This window comes from Lycorma delicatula, chromosome 4 (genome assembly GCF_047948215.1).
Source record: "Lycorma delicatula isolate Av1 chromosome 4, ASM4794821v1, whole genome shotgun sequence".
NCBI classification, from domain to species: domain Eukaryota; kingdom Metazoa; phylum Arthropoda; class Insecta; order Hemiptera; family Fulgoridae; genus Lycorma; species Lycorma delicatula.
Genome location: NC_134458.1, coordinates 122473806 through 122494207, shown reverse-complemented (window position 1 = coordinate 122494207; position 20402 = coordinate 122473806). Strand labels below are relative to the sequence as shown.

Below are 20402 nucleotides of genomic sequence, written 5' to 3'. Positions count from 1 at the left end.
AATTCGTGTAAGAACTGCCTGCCGCAACGGCCTTACAATTAAGGTCGCCCATCAGGATGACCTGTTTCGGGGATCTTGTTATGACATCATAAAGACTCCACATATAATTTTCGAAATCTTGATAGTCGCAATTCGGACTGACATAAGCGCCTACCAAATCAGCGTCTGTCAATTCAATAGCTATGATACCCTGAGCTCTAGAAACAGTTGAAAGCCCCATCTACCAGTGATATTGCGTATGGCAACATCACCTGCCACATCTGAGCACCACTCTCTCTTCGCGGCTGTAAACCGATTAGGCTCCGTGGTGATTAGTAAATCAGCTCCCAAACCACTAGCCATTTCTAACTTCACTAGGAATTTTTTTTTAGTATAAGCCCAATAGAGCCACCTGGCAACACAAACACCGGATCTGGAGACTTTACTAACACTCGTCTAACAGACTTCAGAATTACTTCCGATGCCATTCGGTTCCCTCCAGACAATTTATTATAAATAGTGTATTTGCTTCTCTAAATTAGCTCAACGTCGTCAACCCATAAGTGACGACCCCATAAGTGACGACACCTCACACACTACAGCTCTGGACTTGAATATAGTATTGCGGGATTTATCTTCCTCAATTCCCCCAGTCCGGGCAAGATCCACAAATAAGCACGTGTTCTCTTCAGCAATGTTCTTCACCTTTCTAATCTTGTTAAGTAAAGTCGATGGCCATCTCAGCGACAGTTGATCTACAATTCAGCGTCTGTCAAATCCCCAGTAAGGACATCAGCTCCCAACTCATCAGTCTGACTAGCTTGGTTAATGCCAGTTTTCGGGGATCTCGTATAATTGCCCAAATTTTTTATGCGAATCACATAAAATGTTTAAATGTTCTATAATATACCTTTCCATATCCCTCCCCAAGTTCTGTTGCAATGCAGTAATGCACGTTCCCAGTTGTGATGTCAACGTCACAAGGGCATCCGGGGGAAGTTCCTCCTCATCAGATGATATCTGCCTCGAGCGTTTCTGCCCCTTCTCAGCCCTCCTCTCGACGTCCATCTCTTCAGTCAAATGTCCTGAATCGCCTACACTTTTATGACTCGACGTCGTGGGTTTTACAGTACACACCACCTTGAACTGCGGGCGCCTTTGACTCCCAGTCACCACCATTTCGCTCGTTGTTGCGCCTCGTCCGTCTTTAGCCGTTACGTCCTTCTCTTTTCGTTTGGGCTTCGGCTCCATGTTTTACTCCTTTATTTACTTCTGTAAGATTCCAGTGGAATTGAAAAATAATTCAACCACCACCACCAACGTGTTCTACTCTCAAGTCCGAGTAATTTGATTACCCACTTGACTATGTCTGGGAGAGCCCTTTTTGATACTCCCCTAACTTCTCACTGGTACTTCCAAATTCAAAACTGTAACCGGATTTAGGATCAGCTCTCAAACCCGCGTCCAATGACACTTGCCCCCTTTTGGTGGTCCAAAAAGGTTTTGGGGGATCCAAAATGTTCCGTCAAAAAATGAGGTCGGAAAATTAAAAAAACAATTTTCGGGGTCACCAAAATTTCGGGGATATCCGTATTGATGAAGATCCGGGGGAAAAGGGTTGTAAAGGAAAGGAATGGGGAGATATCTACGAAATACAAATCCCCTTATAAAACTCGCTGGACTAAATGGAATATATTCGTTCGAGTGAAAAAATATGAAAAATTTTACAAGTCCTTGTTTACGCTAATTGACAATGATGTCACTCACCTGTATGACCAAGAAAATCTACTTAGAAAAATTTTCATGTATTAGAGGTTAAATCCGACCAATTCACTACAGTTTAATATAGAAAAATACTCGAAATATCTCAATAGTTTGTTATCCAATAATCACTAAATTTCATATACGTGTCCAGCAAACTTCCGCCAGCAGTTCCTTATCCACAAATCAAAAAACATAATCCAAAAACTAACCGAAAACACTTAAAAATCGTAGAGCGAAATGCACACGTGTAACACACTATGAAACATCCAATTCGACCAATAGCTTAGTTAATTATTAATTTGAAGTTTAGTTCTGATACCAACTTGAGTGTGATCAAAAAACTTTGTGACAAGTCCTGCAAAAAATATATAAAAATGTGATGCTGCACAGAAATCAGAAGCAAGCAGTGACTATCATGAGCCTTCACTCTATATCTATCAGGATTAATTGTATTTTTTGATCCCTCGCAAAGATACATCTATAGTTTCACTATATACAGCAAAGAACATCAGAGAAGTAGCATTAACTTCTGTATCATACTCAGGAAATAAGTAGAGACCTTTGACTTGATTCTGGAAGTCTATGTAAATGAATTTGTCAGCCTGACAAGGTGTATTTTGATTTGAACTTACCATTTGCAGAACAGAATATTACATAAAAACTAAGAGAGATCAGGACACCTTCCGCGAGCAAGACTTCCACAAATGTCATTCACAGAAATGAATTTATATTTTGGATTTACCTGTTAAATTAATTTATTATTTAATTTTTTCGATGAGTCGGAGGAACCCCATTTACGGACAAAGTGTCGAGCTCGCTAACAGGTTCCACAAGATGTTATTAAGAGGGCGAATGTGTGCCTGCGCCCTACCTACTAAACCTCCTGTTTCACCGATCCTCCCTTCCCAGGACCGGATCCGCAATTAAGCACTACACAGCCCCAGGAGGTGCCTTCGAGCTCGGGGGATCCAGAGTCCCCGTGCTTCATCACCGTCGCCCATCCACGCAAGCACGGACGAACGACAGATCCACACGATGCTGTCCTTCGTCCCCCTCATTCTCCGGTCTCTATCTTCACCTATCAGTTCTTTCTCAGGCTAGTCTTCTCGACGCTACTCAGTCCTTCCGTTGCAAGATGCTTGTGATTTAACCTGCTATAGTGTTGTACTTCTACTCCGATGTCAATATCTGATGGATTATATCATCTGCATCGCTCAGACCCGTTACGGCAGCGCATGCACCCCGTTTTTCCTTCCTTATCTCGAATAATGGAAGACGACGTGCTCAGTCGTGTCCAGCTCATCACAATATCGGCAGTTTGGACTGTCATCTCTTCTTCTGGCGTGTAGATACACCCGAAAAGAATCGTGGCCGGTCAGGAATTACGTGAACCAAAAGTTTAGCTCACCGAGCCCCCTCCCATACCACGGTTCTACCTTATGAGGCGATGCGTCCATCTACCAGTAGTGGCCGCATCCCACCGCGCCTGCCCGTCCCTCATCATTTTACTTTGGGCAGACTCTCTCGGCTCCCCTTGATAATCTGCGAGCGTGCTTTCATTAATTGTTGCATCGACCGTATACCAGTGATGACCATTATGGCCTCAGTGGAGACTGACACATACACTGACGCAACCTTCAGCGCCATACGCCTCTGAATACTCTCCAGAAGCCTTCTATTAAGCTCAACGTCAACCGTCCCACACCATACCCTATATTGCCCCATATTGGAGGATGGAGTTGGCGACGTGGGCGTACAGTCTCCTTCTAGCAGATCTCGGGCCTCCAACGTTCGCCATCACCCTGATCAAGGTTGTTATCGCCTGCCTAACATAACGGGTAAAAGATCTCCGGAAAGTAGCTCTTAAGAGAACCTCACTTACGCTCCACTCCCCCAATGCCCGAAATATTGATTCTCCTGAAATATTTATTGTGGGAGTTAAAGGCATTTCTAATATCCAGCAGCACGACCATTGGAATCCTTCCTGTCCTCTAGGTCCCAGCGGCCGCGCCACGTACAATGTCGAATGCCTCCGCCACAGCATCCATCGCCGACCCACCAGTTCTAAAACCATATTGCCCTGGGTGTAGTACAACTTTGTCTTCTATTTCTTCCTGCAGCTGTTTGCTATGATCCTTTCCAGTAACTTGCATATGTTATTAATTAAGCATAAAGGCTGGTATGACCCAGGAGCTCCTGCATCCCAACCCCGTAGCGGGAAGATACCCACCTTATGACGTTACCGGTCGCCACACCCCACCCTCCGTTCCGAGCCCTGAGGGGCTTTACCGGAGGTCGTCTTTAGACCCTCTAACTGATTACATCTCACAGTCTCAGCCAGGCCTCGGTCGGGATGCCACCGATGTAAATGCCTCGGTAGAGATTTGCATCAATAAAATACAAATAAAAAAATAATAAATACAAAAAAATAAATACAGGGTTCCGTTCTCGGTCCCCTGTTGTGGAACCTGGTATTTGACGAATTTCTGGGACTGATATTCCCAGATGTGTTCACGGCCCAGGCTCTTCCCGATGCCTGTCTCCTGTTAGTTCGTGGTAATTCAGATCGCAGCTAGAAGACCGGGCGCAGGCGGCTTTGTCGACCTCAGAGGACTGGATGGATATGCAAAATTTAAAGATTCTGTGCCCAAGACGAGGTTTATGCTTCTCAAGGGTGCAAACCAATTATCATACAGTCGTAACCCCCGTATTAAGTATAAAGGCTGTGTAATCAGCCGAGTTCGAGTTCATAAGTACCTAGATGTTTTTTTTTATGAGAAGTTGCTGATTAGCAACCACATTAAGCAAGTAGCGGCAGATGCCGTCTCTGTGATGCACAAGCTTAGGAGGATTACTTGAAAGGATTACGGGCTGTCGAGCTGTCATTTGTACATGGTGTACCGAGGTGTCTTCGAAAGTATGACCTCTTAGGCGGCGTCCATTTGGGTGCATAGGTCAGAAAGAAATCGAGCACTTATTCAAAATTTAAGGAGTACCTAGCGCAGAACGTTAATTGTATGCATGGGTGTTTTTAAAACAACCTGCTATGAGGCTACCATCGTATTGGGTTAGGCTCTCCCAATCGATTTTGTGGTGAAAGTTCGGGCGGCCATGTGGAAATTACGAATAGGCAGGGAGGCCAAGGTATTTGGGATGCGGTTTCGAGCCGGGCCTGTACCGGAGCGGAACGGTGATCACAGTGTACCGGTTCTAAATTTCGTTCAGTTGCCCATCTCCCGCCTGCGGAGGAGGCTTTACAGCCTCGCAATGGATTCATGGGAGCAAGAATGCCATATGACGACTAAGGGAAGGTTCTTGTATAGATTTATACAGGACTTGGAGGGATGGCATACCTCTTCTACGGGTGCTCACGTGCTCTCCAACCACGGGAACTTGAACCAATATTTGTTTCGGTTCCGCCTGGCAGCTGATGAGCTGTGCGTCTGCGGGGAGGTCCAGTCGAACGAACATATGATGTTCGACTGCCCAGCTCTTGGGGGAGCTAGAACTCAGGCCACCCTGGAACTTATAGGTCAAGGGGAAAATTGACCACTCATAAGCGGCGAATCAATGTGGCGAGAGCCACACTGTCAGACTGTGAGGGTGTTCCTTGATGCCGTTACTTTGTTCAACCGGTATCAGTATTTTATTTAAGGGAAAAACTTCTACCTCGTTTCTGTTGGAAGCTACCCGAGAGTTATGGTTGGCCATCAGCCAATTTAAAGTTCCACGCGCTTTAATATTGGTGGACACGTACTTGCTGGCATTCAGCGACCTAGGCGTGGCAAATAATTGTTGTCTTGACGAGATAAATGTAATTTATTGAATGTCATATATATTTTAGCAGTTGTCTATCCAGTTTAGAATATAAGACAAGTGAGCGGTGGGACAGGAAGCAAGTAATGTGTGGCACCATGCTTAGTTCGCTCACGCAATTAGGTTAGCTCTACGAACTAGTTAGGACACTGGTAGATAAATTGATTCGAGGCTCAGTAGTCGTTTGTGGCACAGATATTCGGTCTTATGCTTTAAGGAACCGAATGGAGTGGTGGCAGAAGAAATGCCATGCAAATCAATATTTCCCCGGGTACCGTGTTTCATACTGACATACACCACTAGCGTCAATATCGTTTGACCCAATTTTCCTCCTGGGAGAATGTAAGTCAGTGCTGTTAATTCTGTCAGTGAGAAGTTCGTGCTTTCAGAAATCATTTTGATTTCTGAATCATTTTGCGACGGCGGAGGGTGAGACGAGGGAGCTCGTCTCACCCTCCGCCGTCGCAAAATGTATCGTGTACCGCTTCCTGGTTTGAACCGGGGTGCCAGCCCGCATGATGTTCGTATCATCTTTGGTGACATCACCTACTTTAATGCCCTTCACCCCTAAAGGGTCTGTAACAAGATTGGTCTGAGTCAAGGAGTCTGCCGTTGACTTGATAGATCAATAAACTTCACCAAGTCTCCCTGGACCGAGGAGACGTCCTGCAGATGTTCTACACTTTTCATTACATTAGTTGGCCATCTTCTGGCTGCCAATCTGATGATAATATTACTCTCATCACTAATATTACCCTCGAGCATATCTCTCACGTTTCTATACCTTATTGACATCGTCTTAGTGGCCTGAAACATCCAAACGATAAAGAGACTTGAGTGCCTTATCCTACACAACTCCTTCTCGTGATCTTTTATATGCCGATCCAACCCGAACCAAAGTTTTGTCGTAGAGTGAATAGACAAAGCTTCAGCTGATTCGTCTGATCACCCAGACTACTCAGAGCTGCTTCTTGCTCCTCCTCCGATGTCTGCCGACAGCGCTTTTTCCCTTGTTTTTGGTCTACCTTCCGGCCCCTGGTAGTTGGGGCCTGTCCAGAAATCCCCTGCTCCATTGGTTAGTTCGTGGTAAGGATCTACACCTTCCCCTGGTTCCGTTTAGCTCAGCAAGCATTACGAGCATAAAAAGGCCAAAAAAGACCGGGGTTTTTGTGGAGGGGTAAAATGTATCCCTCCAAATCCGGGTTTGGAATTAGGGGAAGTAAAAGGTTAGAGGGGGTCCCCATATTGTGGGATGAAATTTCCCCCTTATTAATTGTCCAGCACTTTGAAATTATTTGCTCACCTATGAGATATAGAAAAATTTTCTCAGTCCTTGTTTACAGTTCACTTGTCTTGCTGAATACTACAGAGTCGAAAGTCACATGATTCTAGTCCTTATTGCCAATGGCAATAAGGTAGACAAACAAAAAAACTAAATAAAAAGACTATCTATCATCCAAAATTAACCATAAATCAAAAAACACATCCACTAAAATATTACCAATCAGTTCCCAATGTTCTTTTCCGAAAATTAAACCAAAAAACCAGTAAAACAGCAAAAAACAGCATAGTGATCGACAACACGTCCACACAGCACGAGTTCTCTTACACAACTTTTTCATTATTTAAATTAAAAGTTAGCTAGTATTCTCATGTAATAATGTCTGTGATTTTCTTTTCTGAATTTTTAAAAAGTACTTAAAATGTAAATAACCATTTTTTAACATAGAACATACTGTTTGTTTAAATTATAGGAATGTTTTGAACTTATAATCATCAAAAAATGTTATATTTTTAAATTTTAAAAGAGAAAGTTATTTAAATGACACAAGTCCTTTAAAGATTAAATAAATTTATCTGTAATATTTTTACTACTCTTGCTTGCCTGTTACTGTCCTTCCATGAATTTTGAATTTTTTATTGCTATCTGCTTTCTTCTAGCCTACTCTAATCCATTTTACGTAATGACAGTGTTTAACAGAAAGCATTACATTAATTTATAGCTGTATGTTATTTTTCAGTATTTGTTTCTGAAGCATCTGAAGTAGAAAAACCATAAGTCAGAGCTACTTTCTTTAAGAGCAATATTATTTGTTATACAACCTTTCCATTATTACAGATAGTTTCTGTGATGAGTAGAAGATGAGTGAAGACATCATTTTTAGTAATAAAGATCAAAACATTTTAATAGGCTTAACATGTTGAAATGCAGCAGTATTTCTGGGTCAATAAAGAAAGTAATGGGAAACTACCAATCAATTTATTAAGTAAAACTGGCATGAAATGTTTGTTACTGTAATATCTGTACTATTTTCCAGACAGTTTCTCATGACAGATTGTCTACAACCATTCAATTTTGGCTCTAACATAAAATAGATTAAAATATATGATCTTAATAAAAAAAAAAACACACACACATTACTTATGATTAGTAAGATATAAAAATTATAAACACAACATGTACGAGTAATAAGTGGTTCAATATAAATTTGATAACTTCCTTAAACAATCTTAACTCTGTTTTCATTCTCTCTATATTGCAGATTAATATATAACTATTTTAATTATAAATAAAGTATCTTCATTAAAGTAATGTGCAGTAGGAGATTCACATGACATTCAGGTTGCATTCTTTATTTGTGGGGAATACATTTTTCCCCTTGTAGTTTAAATATGTTAAAAAAAAATATTCATGAATGTGGCAAGATATTCTATTTAATATGCTAAATTTTACAATAGTTTGAAGAACTTAAATATGCATATGTGTATTATGTATTGTAACCTTACTGGGTACAGATGATCTGCTATGACATGATCCCAATAATTAACTATATACTATACTTTGTAATACGTACTTTAGGAAGAATATCAAGCATCTGTCATACTTGTTCCATGAGAGTGATAATTGAGGTGATTTCCTGTTGACTTTTCCACAGAGCCAAATAAACTTTGCATATGTGTCAGATGTCAAGCCCATGAAAGTGACACTCACCACGGCAGGTGAAATAGCACAAATGACTCTTGTTGGGCTCAGTTCATCACAGGGATAATTTTATAGTGTAAAAACTTGAGGAAAAAATTTTGACTAGCATCACTTGTAACTAAAATGTTTTACATGCATCACAGTTAGAAAAATTATGATAAGAGAAATGTAATAAATAAATGTATATCCCTTTTTATGGGGGAAAATCCAACATTATCTCCATTCAACAGAGGAAATGAATATGTAAATTTACAATAAACATTTTTTTTGGGGGACTTGGCAGTGTTTTCTTTTATTTCATGATCTATTACTGAATTTTTTATACCTTGAATATTTTAATTTGTAATTATTTTTTTTTTAGATTTTATCTGGATCATATACAAAGACATCACCATTACAGTTATATGATTACGCATCAGGAAAATTGCTGTTAAATTTTGAGTGTGATCCATTTAATCATGCAATGGTATGTATTAAGACTATGTACATTTTTCTCTACTGATATTTTTCCACCTCAAATGGTGGAAAAAAAAGTTTTTTTTTTCTTTTTTCATTATTGTTGATTTTGTGTCTGCATTATTAAGTTTCAATTTATTTGAAGAAAGTATAACAGAACTTAAGGAAATTATTCATAAAATTACCTTGTTTTATTGTATATTTATTTTCCTAGTGATATAATTTCAATATTCTGTATCTTTGTCAAGAAATTGTAAAAAATAATTGAATTTAAGTGTATGTAAGAATAGATCTTTACCTACCATTTGAGTACATTTTAAGGTTTTTCCAACTGTTTCAATGTGACACTGACTATTTTTAAAGTATTGTAATTGACAGCTGAGACTTTCATCCATTTTAATAGAAATACTTCTCTTTCATCGTCAGATGTTCTGCCTGTCAACAAGCCTCTTAAGCCACCACTGTTACCATTCACTTCCATCCTAAGCATTTTCCTTCTTCCCTTGCCTTTTCCAAGCTTCATCTCAACTACTCATATTAACTTTATCCTTCTTCTTCCTCAGTTCCTTTCTCTTCTAGTGATCCTTCCAATGCAATTGTCAAATTTTCCTTCCTTTAATCACAAAGCCTAACCGGTTTCCTTTCCTTTTGTGTACTTCCAGCACAAAGTACTCTTTCTTATTTAATCCTGTTCATTACTTCCTCATTCCTCACTTTATCTGTTCATCTTACTTTCTCCATATCCACATCTCAAAAACCTCAATCCAGTACTTCTCCCTCTTCATCATTGTCCATACTTTACTTCTGGAAACATCATTGTCCATACTTTCATACAATAAGTATATGAGTAGCATACAACATTTGGCTAGCCTCTTCCTTAACTCAAAATCCAGACTTTCAGGAAATTATTATGCAATAATAATTTCTTCTTCTTACTGAAGGTTTCTTTTGCCATCAGTATTTTACTTTTAATTCCACTAAGTTCTTCCATTCCTCTGTCACTTGGACTAAGTATAATTCTGTAATTTTTGCAAATGCCTGTAATTTGTTTACTTTTCAGTCTTCCTTCACTTACTATGCTATCCTCTTCAGTTCCAATTCTTTTTTATGTTTAGTTCCTAAGGTTTCTCTCTTATCATATAAAGGTACTTCATGTACTCCTTCTATTTTTCTCTTACTTCTTTCTCCTCATGTAGTAGTTCACCAACTTCATCCTCAATTTCTCTCATTTTATCATTCCCTTCCCCTTTTATCCCATGTAATGCTCTGTACCTTCCTAAATATCATATTGTACTGCCATTTCTTTTCTAGATCCTCAATAATATTGCATTCCTTCTTCATACACCTTTCCTAGCTTTTTGTTTCCCTTCTTAAATCAATGTTCAATTTGCAATACAACATACTTTCATTTTCTCATGTCTTATTCTTATACCATCTTCTTTTTATCATTTTTGTTATTACCTGGAGTTTCTTGGTTCTATTTACCTCAAAGTAACCTACTTCTTCCTCTGCTATCCTTACTATGACACTTTTTATTCTTATTCAGTTTCCTCAACTGTTCTCATTCTCCTTTCAATTTTTTTAATTATGTTATCTACTTTTTTCCATTGTTTTCTGTCAGCAAACCTGTGTTACCAAATTTCTGGAAATAAACTCTTTAAATATAATGAATGACAAAATATTATTTATTTATTAATAAAAACATTAAAAATTAAAATATTACAAATGTACGTATTTAATTAAAAACAAAAAATAAATTATTATAAATTTTTTTAAAGTATGGTTTTTATCATTTTGTAAATGTTAATTTACAATAACAGTTTAGAATTTTATTAGTAATAATATGACTAAGTATAATGTTAATGACTTTCACTAAATGTCTTCTCCCAATAAAAGATAAACTGCTATAAAAACCAAAACAAACCTCAAGTAGAGTCATAGAGTTATTTAAAAATCATAAATTAATTAAATTACATTATATTTAATAGAATTATAAGTAATTTATGAAAAACTGAGAGATTAATAAATAATTAATTCAAACAATAATTAACTAGCCTAACTTTACACGTTGTATTGGATATTTCTGAGATTATTAGTATAACACTGATTAGTTTACATACACTAATCTTCCTAGCTCATGAACTGCTGGTACCATTTTACTAAATTTTAAGAAATTATTGTGTTACTTTTATATGAACATAATTTGTTTGTTACAGGTTTATTGTGTAAAGTGGTTTAATCAGGATATTTTTGTTACTGGTTGTAATGAACCAAGCTTATTTAGAGTAGTCACCATGGATGATGGAGGTGTACGTACAATTAAATATATAATTTAGTTTAGTATAATTCCACTGCAGTATTCATAAATAATAAATATGCAGTATGTGTAAATAATATCATATTGGATTATTTTTTTTAAATATTTAAAAAGAATCTGAAGAAATGGATTGATAGGGAAAACAAAGAATCGTTACAACTATAGGGTTAAGTCCTCATTCAGGACTTAATAGATTTTGTTCAGAGATTTTGTTAAGTGAATTTATTCAGATAAATAAATTGTGTAGAGAGAATGTACAGAGTGTGAAGAGTTATACATTATGGGATAAGTCTTCAACAAAAATATGTCCACAATGAAATGCATGACAGCCACTATTCTCTCATACACACAATTTGTTGGAGAAAATGATTATTTCTGATTTCAAATCTCATAATATTTTCCTCATATTTAATGTATTTAAATAACATTACCGGATGAAATCATTAGAAATAATTACAAAATAATGATGACAGCAAAGTTACATACAATCCATGAAAAAAGTAATTACTTAAACGGGGTTACTAAATATTTTGAAACAAGAGGTAATAGATGTAAAAGAGTATTTCCCTAATGTTTGCTGGAAATGATGCTCAGGTGAGAAATGTTATACAGTATACAAATCCATCCATCTCTAGGACCTCTGGTTAAAAGTTTGTTGTTAAGTTGACAGTCCATGGATGGTTTGATAGCAACACATATACCGACTAGGTCGAAAATATGTCCCTTTTATGCATAAAAAAATTCAAAATATTGGAAACCTATTTATTGTGACACAAAAACCTAACTTACATCATATATACTGCAGTAGTGCCAATGAAAATATTTTTGTGTCACCTCCAACACACTTATCTATTTACCTCCAAACAGTAAACACCTCAGTCAGCCTTTGTATCCCTTTTTCCAATTGTTTAAAGTTGTTCAACAAAATATTCTACCTGAATAGAAAGCAAATAGCCAAGGAAAGAATTAAAAAATGCAATCAAGACAAACTTACTATTTCTTTTAAAAAGCTTGGTTGAAATTATTTCACAAAATTCTGGTCTGGTTTCAGAAAATGTGTAATATATCCCATCAATGTAAAAATGAGGTTCTTTCTCATTTTCAAAGAAGGATTTGTTTTAACTCCTGGTAAAGGTGTAGCAGACCTGATGAAAATAAATTTCCCTAAATCTGATATCAGTTTGAAAGTAAAAGAAAAAAACAATTGTAAAAAAAATAGATTCATACAGATGACATGTCCTCAGGTGAAATAATTTTGATATCATTTTATATCAATTTTTTCATTACGTAATAAGTGTTTTAAATTTTCTTAAAATATAGTTGACTTGACAATCTATCCTATTTATTACACAATTATGCATTACAGTCAAAAAATGAATGTAGAAGTGTATTTTGAAATGCTGCAAGAGTTGTTACACATGATCAAATAAACTTCATTATTAAGTAACACAGCTGCTTATTAAGTAGAAATAATTAAGTGAAATTTTGTCCCTTTTTCAATCCTAAAATATTCTGGTAATTTATGGTTGATGACTAATTCACCTCATAAGCTCAGGGCTTGTGCGTGGGAATATGAACTAGACATTTTAGTGTACGAAAAATGCTGTGGTTGTGCTTGAATGGGAGATTTAAACCTGAGCCCTTCTGGAGGAAAGGATAAGATGCTACCACTTGCCGCATAGGTTAGCAAATTTTGAAATTTCACTTTCATTCATATTTATTAAGTTAACTTATTCATTAAGTTATATTTCAGTTAATTATGATGAAGTTATTCGTTAAGTTAGAATTTTTAAAGATTATAATCTTTCCTTTAGTATAAATAAATAGAACAAAAAAATTTTACTTTTCCAGTCCATGGCATACTATCGAACATCTGGTACTGCTGTTTATTCTTTAGATTGTTTGTCACCTGCTCAAATAGAACAAAAACATGTGAAAAAAAGTCAAAGTATAGACAGAGGTAAAGACAGATCAAGCTTACAAAAAATCACAACAGATTTTCTAGATTATGACAAATCTTTTATAAGGGGAGCATTTTGTAATGGAAGAATGTTACTAGAAGTAGAAGTAAGTAACCTAAATTACAAATAGAAAAGTGTATATTTCTTAATAGAACAGTATTAAAATATTTACTTGTATCAGGTTATTTGTAAAAGAAATAATAACTGCTGTTAAAGGAGGAAATAAAAGAAATTCTGATAATTATTAAAAATTATATACTTTATATGTCCAGAAATTGTCCCAGGTTCAATTCAAATCAATATATTTGAAGCATTGTAAAGGAAATTTGATTTTTTAATTATGTTTAGATAAGTTTTTTCATAATAAAAAAAATTAAACATAAATGAATTTTTTATTCTACTTTACATATGTATGTATTTTTTATTATATATTTACAAAGTATATGTAATCAATTCATTCGTATTATAATTGTTCTGTAATATACATCCTTTAATTGGATATTAACTGGAATCTGCAACATCTTAACATGTTATAGATCCCAATTCTAGTTTATTAATTTGTTATTAAAACTAGTATTATTCTAAATGAATAATATTAGTATTAAAAATATTAATAGTACAGAGTGGCGCACGATAAGTTGACAGATTTATAAAGTCGATTATAAATAAATGCTTTTTACCTGGTGTTTCATATTGTGCATGTGTAATAACTATTTCTTGGAAATACTGGTAGATGTCACCTAGTCTTTGTATTACCTTCTGCTTCCGCAACACATCAGTTATTGTTCAGCTATGACCAATCATGGATGTTTGTTTATTTCATAGCATATGAAAGTTGTACTTCTTTATGATGAATCAAAAAGTGTTAAAGTGACTCAGTGACAATTTCCAGCTGATTTTAACACTCAGTGGACTCCAGCAAGAAAAACTATTCTCCATTTATATCATAAATTTGAGGAAGAAGGCAGCATAAGAGAAGAGAAACGACCTTAAGCAGCTCCTGTTTGTTCCCTGAGAATATTGAAGCATTTTGAGTTGTCATGCAACGTAGTCTGGGAAAGTCTACATAGTGAGCTTCACTAGAAATGGGAATATCTCATCATACAGTACAAAGAATGTTACAGTGATCTCAACTGTTTCCATACAAATTGACTGTCCTGCATAAGTTAACACAACCTAACAAACAAAAATAATTGGCGTTTGCACATAGGTCGAAAAGGAAAGATGATGTTCTGTTCAACACTTGGTTTTCAGACGAAGCCTATTTTCATATTGATGGTACTGTTAACAAACAAAATACCCAGTTTTAGGCAATAGCAGCACATGAATTATGCATGAAATACAACAAAATGAGCCTAAAGAAACCATCTGGGTAGCTTTATCCACTCACAGATTCGTAGGGCCAGTGTTTTTCAACGACACAGTTAATTCTCAACGCTATTGGATATGTTAAGGAATAATTTTCTACCCAAACTGCTTGCAATGGAGTTGCCTATTGATACTCAATGGTTTATCCAACATGGTGCAACCCCTCACATTGCTAATGTAGAGTTGAATTTTTTAAATTCAGTTTTTTGTAATCGCGTAATATCAAATTGCTATCCAAGTCACCACAATGGAAGTTTCTTTTGCCCACCTTTGAGCCCGGATTTAAATCATTATGACTTTTTTATAGGTATATTTAAAAGAGAAACTTTTCCCACAAGGACAAACAAATCTTATGGAAATGCGTGTGCAGATAGTTCAGACATTTGAAGAGATTCAAGAGGACTTCTGTTGCAGTCACCAGAAGCATACACACTCATTTTGAAGAAGTTGTCAGGCGTAATGGCGGCCATATTGAACATGTCATGCAGTACAAAAACTTTCCACAAACACTGTATTTGGTATGGAAAGTTGTAATCATATTTAATTAAAAAATAAATACATGTAATCCAAATTCAAATGTGTCAACTTATTGTGCACCACTTATAATATTAACCCACCATTAAAATACAGGCAGTTTACTAGAAAATTGTTTTGTTAAAAAAAAGGTATATTAAATAAAAACTAATCTAAAAAAAGTATTTTTTTTTTTTCTAAGGAAATACATACAAGATTGTTTTAAGTAGATAGGTTGTTGTGTCACTGTAGCAACAAGTTAGCACATTATTCTTAAAAGAAGATGGCTGATAACATTCTGTGAGAAACAATGAGTTAGAGAATTGACAGGGGAGAGCAATCCAGTGAAGCACAACCAACTAATAAAGCGAACAAAATAAAATGAAAACTACTGACCAATAATAAATAAATTAGCTTTTCAACCCACAATGTGAAAGTTTACATCACTACTGTCAAATCATACCACAATAATTCAATTATGTTAAACCTATATGACTGAATTCTTGTTTTAATCATGTAAATTCAATACCCACATAGAACATAAAATAACTCAGAGCTAGCCAAAAGAAATTCCTGTGGAGCTGATACTTTTGGTATCTCCCTCCTAAACTGCTTTATTTCTGATTGCTAACTAAAGCGCAAGTGAGTGATTTTATGATAATTCTGAATTTATAGTATTTCTGCCTAATATTGGTATTGATTATTTTGGTACACATCAATGTAAAGATTATCCTTAAAATTGTAAGAAAAAAATAGCTCAGGAACAGGAATAATTTCACTGTGAGGTACAGGCCTGATTGCAGATTGCAATGAAGGATATTTTACAGTATTTTTAGATTTTTTAGAAATTTCAAACACACTTGTTAAACAAAAGTAACAATCGATTACATGGTTCATGCCAAACCATAGGTACATCAAATGGCAAAGCCTTCCGTGTTCCTTTCAGCCATCCTCTTAAATATACAGAATAATTAGTGCATACCCTATGAAGAGCCCACGTCTTATCCTGATCACCAATTTTGAAAGTACAAATGATATGCTTTTTTAACTACTGGTGTAATGTTTTTTCTATTTGATTTTACAGTAAACTCACCACATACATAACAAAAGGCATCCACATCATTTACATAATTTGGAGGCATTATGACACTGCATTGTTAACAAACCTGAGACAGCAATAAGACTGAACAAAATTAATTCATTCATAAATCCAGTGCTTATTACAAACAACACAGCTGTGTTTTCAGCTACATGTTTTCAATCTGCACAGACATGATTAATCTTGTCTTTGAAGGCTCACTCTTCAGTATTAGATATGTCATAATATGTGACTATGATATGATATAATTCTTTGTATAGTATTGTTTATTTATAGCTTACAAATTATGTTAACAAAGTTAAACAATAAAAAATGAGCTAACAAAACACAATAAGAACTTAAAATGCTAACTATATGTTGAAAAATTAAAAAAATCCTTTAATTAAAATTTACAAATTTTTAAAAATGGTGGGTGATAGATAGATTCTGAGTTCATATTCGTTTTCAGCATCAAAAAACAAATTAAAATCATGTATTGCATGTTAGGAAACAAAAATTACATTAATCAGTGTTATTAAAAAAGTTTATAAATTGTACTTTGAAAAATCGACGATCAGGGTGACATGGGCTCCTCATACAATACATAGCCCACAGGGCTGGTCTAGTGGTTTATTCATTGCTATAAATCAGTTGTTTAACAGATGATTTTTGAAGTCAAAAGCTCTGAGATTCAAATGCTAGTAAAAGTTTGTTGCTTTTCTACGGATTTGGGTATTAGACAGTGGATACTGGTGTATTTGATGGTTGGAGTTCAATTAACCATACATCTAAGGAATAGTAGAACAGTGGAAGAAACATGAGAACTTAACTCATGGTGATAAAACATTATTCATGAGCCTCTAGTTAAACCAGAAAAAATATTTTTAATACCCCCTTCATATCAAATTGGGATAATAAAGATTTTGTAAAACCTATGAAGAAGAACAATCAAGGATAAGGCAGACATTCCCAAATGTAACTGAAATAAAAAAAAAAATCTCTTTTGGCATTCCGGAAGGTAGAAGTAGACTTCACCGATGCTACGAAGGGGATAAAAAAGATTTCCACCTTAAAGTTAAGAAAAACTTCAAATTTACTCAATACGACAAAGGTTGCATGTGAAAAAATGTTTTACATGTTCAGCGTACGACAAGCTCCATCTTCTTACAATTTCAGCAACATTTTGGTCATCCCTTGTCATAAGGGTTGGTCATATCAAAAATTGTTTCAGACAAATATTTTTGGTAATATTTAAAGGACTAACAACCACTTTAAATGGATTCAAAACTGTGCCTATTAAGGGAGGTATGTTTTTTGTCTTCAAAACCCCATTTTTTCCACCCCCTGGGCCAATGGTTGGTGATATCAAAAACTTTACTTAGATAAGTTTTAGGCCCTTATCCAAATAATAGTAGGAACTTTAAATGAATTCAATATTTTACTTAATAAGAAATTTATAGTGATATTTTTTTCGAAAAAGCCCCCATTTCCAGCCCCATGGTTCGATTTTGCTCATTAACTAACTTGACAAAGATTTTGGGTCAGTATATTTTAAGTATCAATTTGAAAGTGATTGTTGCAAAATTACAGCAGTTATATCCACAAGAAAGTGAAATATATATGTATATATAAACTTTTGAACTGAAGTGGTTTTGGGGTCTGAGGGATGTGAAACATGAAGATATGTCAAAATTTTCCAGAAGTAGAATCATGGTACCCATTAAACTAGGTAGCTTTCTTATTCAGTCTATCTAATTAAAGAAGGAACTTTTGTTGCCCTACAAATAAGGGAACTGATTAGAGATGAAATGATAAACTGTTTTGATTGATAGAAATGATTAACTGTTTTGACTGATGCAGAACTCACTCCTAAGACAACATTTAAAGACATTAGCAACAATTTTCTGGGTATTTATAAATCATAAAATTACTGTGGCACTAGATAAATTTACACAGAGTTGTGGATGTAATACGTCTGTAAAATTCCATTTCCTGCATTCACATTTGGATTTCTTCCTGCCAAACCTTTGGGCAGTAAGTAATGAAAATGGTGAACATTTTGACCAAGATATTTCTGTGTTAGAAAATTTTTATAAAGGTAAGTGGAGTGTTAATATGCTATCTGATTATTGTTGGACTTTAATTTGAGATGTACCTGAGCCTACCTACAAAAGGAGAGCATCTGCTATGAAGTTTTAATGTAAGTATACGCCATCTCACAACATTAGTTATTTTAACTTTAATAGACCTTTAATGTTCCATTCTATTAAACTGAGGGTATAGAAAAATTCTATTTACGATGTGAAATCTATCCAAAAAAAGACAATACAGAGAAAGGTATCACACAGAGAAATATTAAAAAATATTATTTTGTATATCAGTGTTATTAATTCTAAAATATTCTATGTTAAAGTATTAAATGAAGTAAAGTTCAACAACAGGTCTAGTTCTATTTTTAATATGCATGCAAAAGGTCACATCCTCTACATCCCCTTTTAAATTCTGCAACAACATTAACAGATGGGAATTTTGGTTTTGGTTCAATAATACTGTTTGATTCATGAAAATCAGATTACACTGATTTGTATCCGCTCAGGATTCAATATCTTCTTAACCAATTGTAAACATGAAAACTTTTGAACAATCAGAAAAACAGCATCTTTACACCACTCACAGCAATGGAAAGGAACTGACCAATCTATAGCACTTAATTTTGATCAATCAGTGTGTAACTCCCTTGGCCAATTGCGAATCTGAACACTTAATAACCAGTAATTGTTTTTGAAGACAACATTATATCTTATCAATCAACAAACACTTTTTTATCTTATCAGTCACAAAGACTAGTATATGTAGCCATTCCATATGTTTTTGTAATTGATGATTCTGGACACCCTCCTGATCACAATACTTTACTTCGTATAAGGAAGTAAAAAGGAAGTGAAAGTAAAAAATCTAATTTTTTAGAAGAAAATAATGCAACGGGGGATTTTCACTTTAATCGCACAATCGATTACGAAAACCGTCGCTCGTCTTGTCGGGTTTCATCGACTAAACCCACAAATTGTGCGGTGGATGGTGCGCTTAGATAGCACAGGGCGTCAGTAGTTAATAATGTTAATGTTAGTATGTCGGTTGCAAACAACCTGGTTGGTCTAGTGGTGAACGCGTCTTCCCAAAATAGCTGATTTGGAAGTACAGAGTTCTAGCGTTCAAGTCCTAGTAAAGGCAGTTACTCTTGTACGGATTTCAATACTAGATTGTGGATACCGGTGTTCTTTGGTGATCGGGTTAATTAACCACAAATATCAAAAATGGTTGATTTGAGATTGTTCAAGACTACAGTTCATTTACACTCATACATATCATCCTTATTTCATCCTCTGAATTAATAATACCTTTTGGTGGTCCGGAGGCTGAATAGAAAAAAAGTATGTCGGTTGCAAACGAGAATGCGAGTTTCGGCATAAGTGGGACGGCGGGGCATTTACTGTGGTATGGTTTCTGAGCATGTACGTGGTGTGGTGAACGCAGGGTGAACGGTATTGTTACTAGTTCGAACAAAAACATGCAGTTGCAAGTGTCTTGTTATTTCAGCTTCGGTTTTATTATACATATTCTTACTTCGTTCATTTGCTAGGAAGCGGTTCTAACTGTAGAGACGTTTTTACTACGGCAGTTTTCTTATTCATTATTTCTGCGAAGAGTTGTTTAAAAATGTTATTTTTTCATAAATAGTAAAGTTTTATTGTATATTTTTATTAAAGTTTGTATAAATATATTAGTTAATAGCTACAAAAATATATTTTTTCATAACTAGCAATTCTTTAAAGTATTGTTTTTTAAAAAAGTGTTCTTACCACTCCAGGGAAAAAGAGACCAAAATATCAAGGAACATCGACATCCGTCGATAAATTCGATAGAAATGTAATTCGTAATTTAATAGTAGATTTCTACACAAACAAAAAGTAACTTAGTTCCTACAGCATAAAAAATGTACCTGTTCGTAAAACGATTAATTTTCCTTGTAGTATGCATACACTCAGTAGAATTTTGAAAAAATAGGGTTCAAATGGAAACGGTATCAAAATATGAAAAAAATTTTGATGGAAAATTCAGATATTGTGAACTGGCGCGCTCGGTATTTCCAGTCCATTAAATGTGAAA

At 35.3% G+C, this 20402-nt stretch overlaps 1 protein-coding gene across 1 annotated transcript in view; it reads left to right on the top strand.

The window, feature by feature from the left end:
• Positions 1–13542, top strand: part of LOC142322712 (uncharacterized) — a 39808-nt gene extending 26266 nt beyond the window's left edge. The window contains exons 6-8 of the mRNA XM_075361788.1: positions 8904–9008; positions 11215–11307; positions 13167–13542. Of these exons, the coding sequence (XP_075217903.1) occupies positions 8904–9008; positions 11215–11307; positions 13167–13406 (438 nt within the window). The 3' untranslated portion in view covers positions 13407–13542. The remainder of the gene's footprint in view (positions 1–8903; positions 9009–11214; positions 11308–13166) is intronic.
• Positions 13543–20402: the final 6860 nt, after the last annotated feature.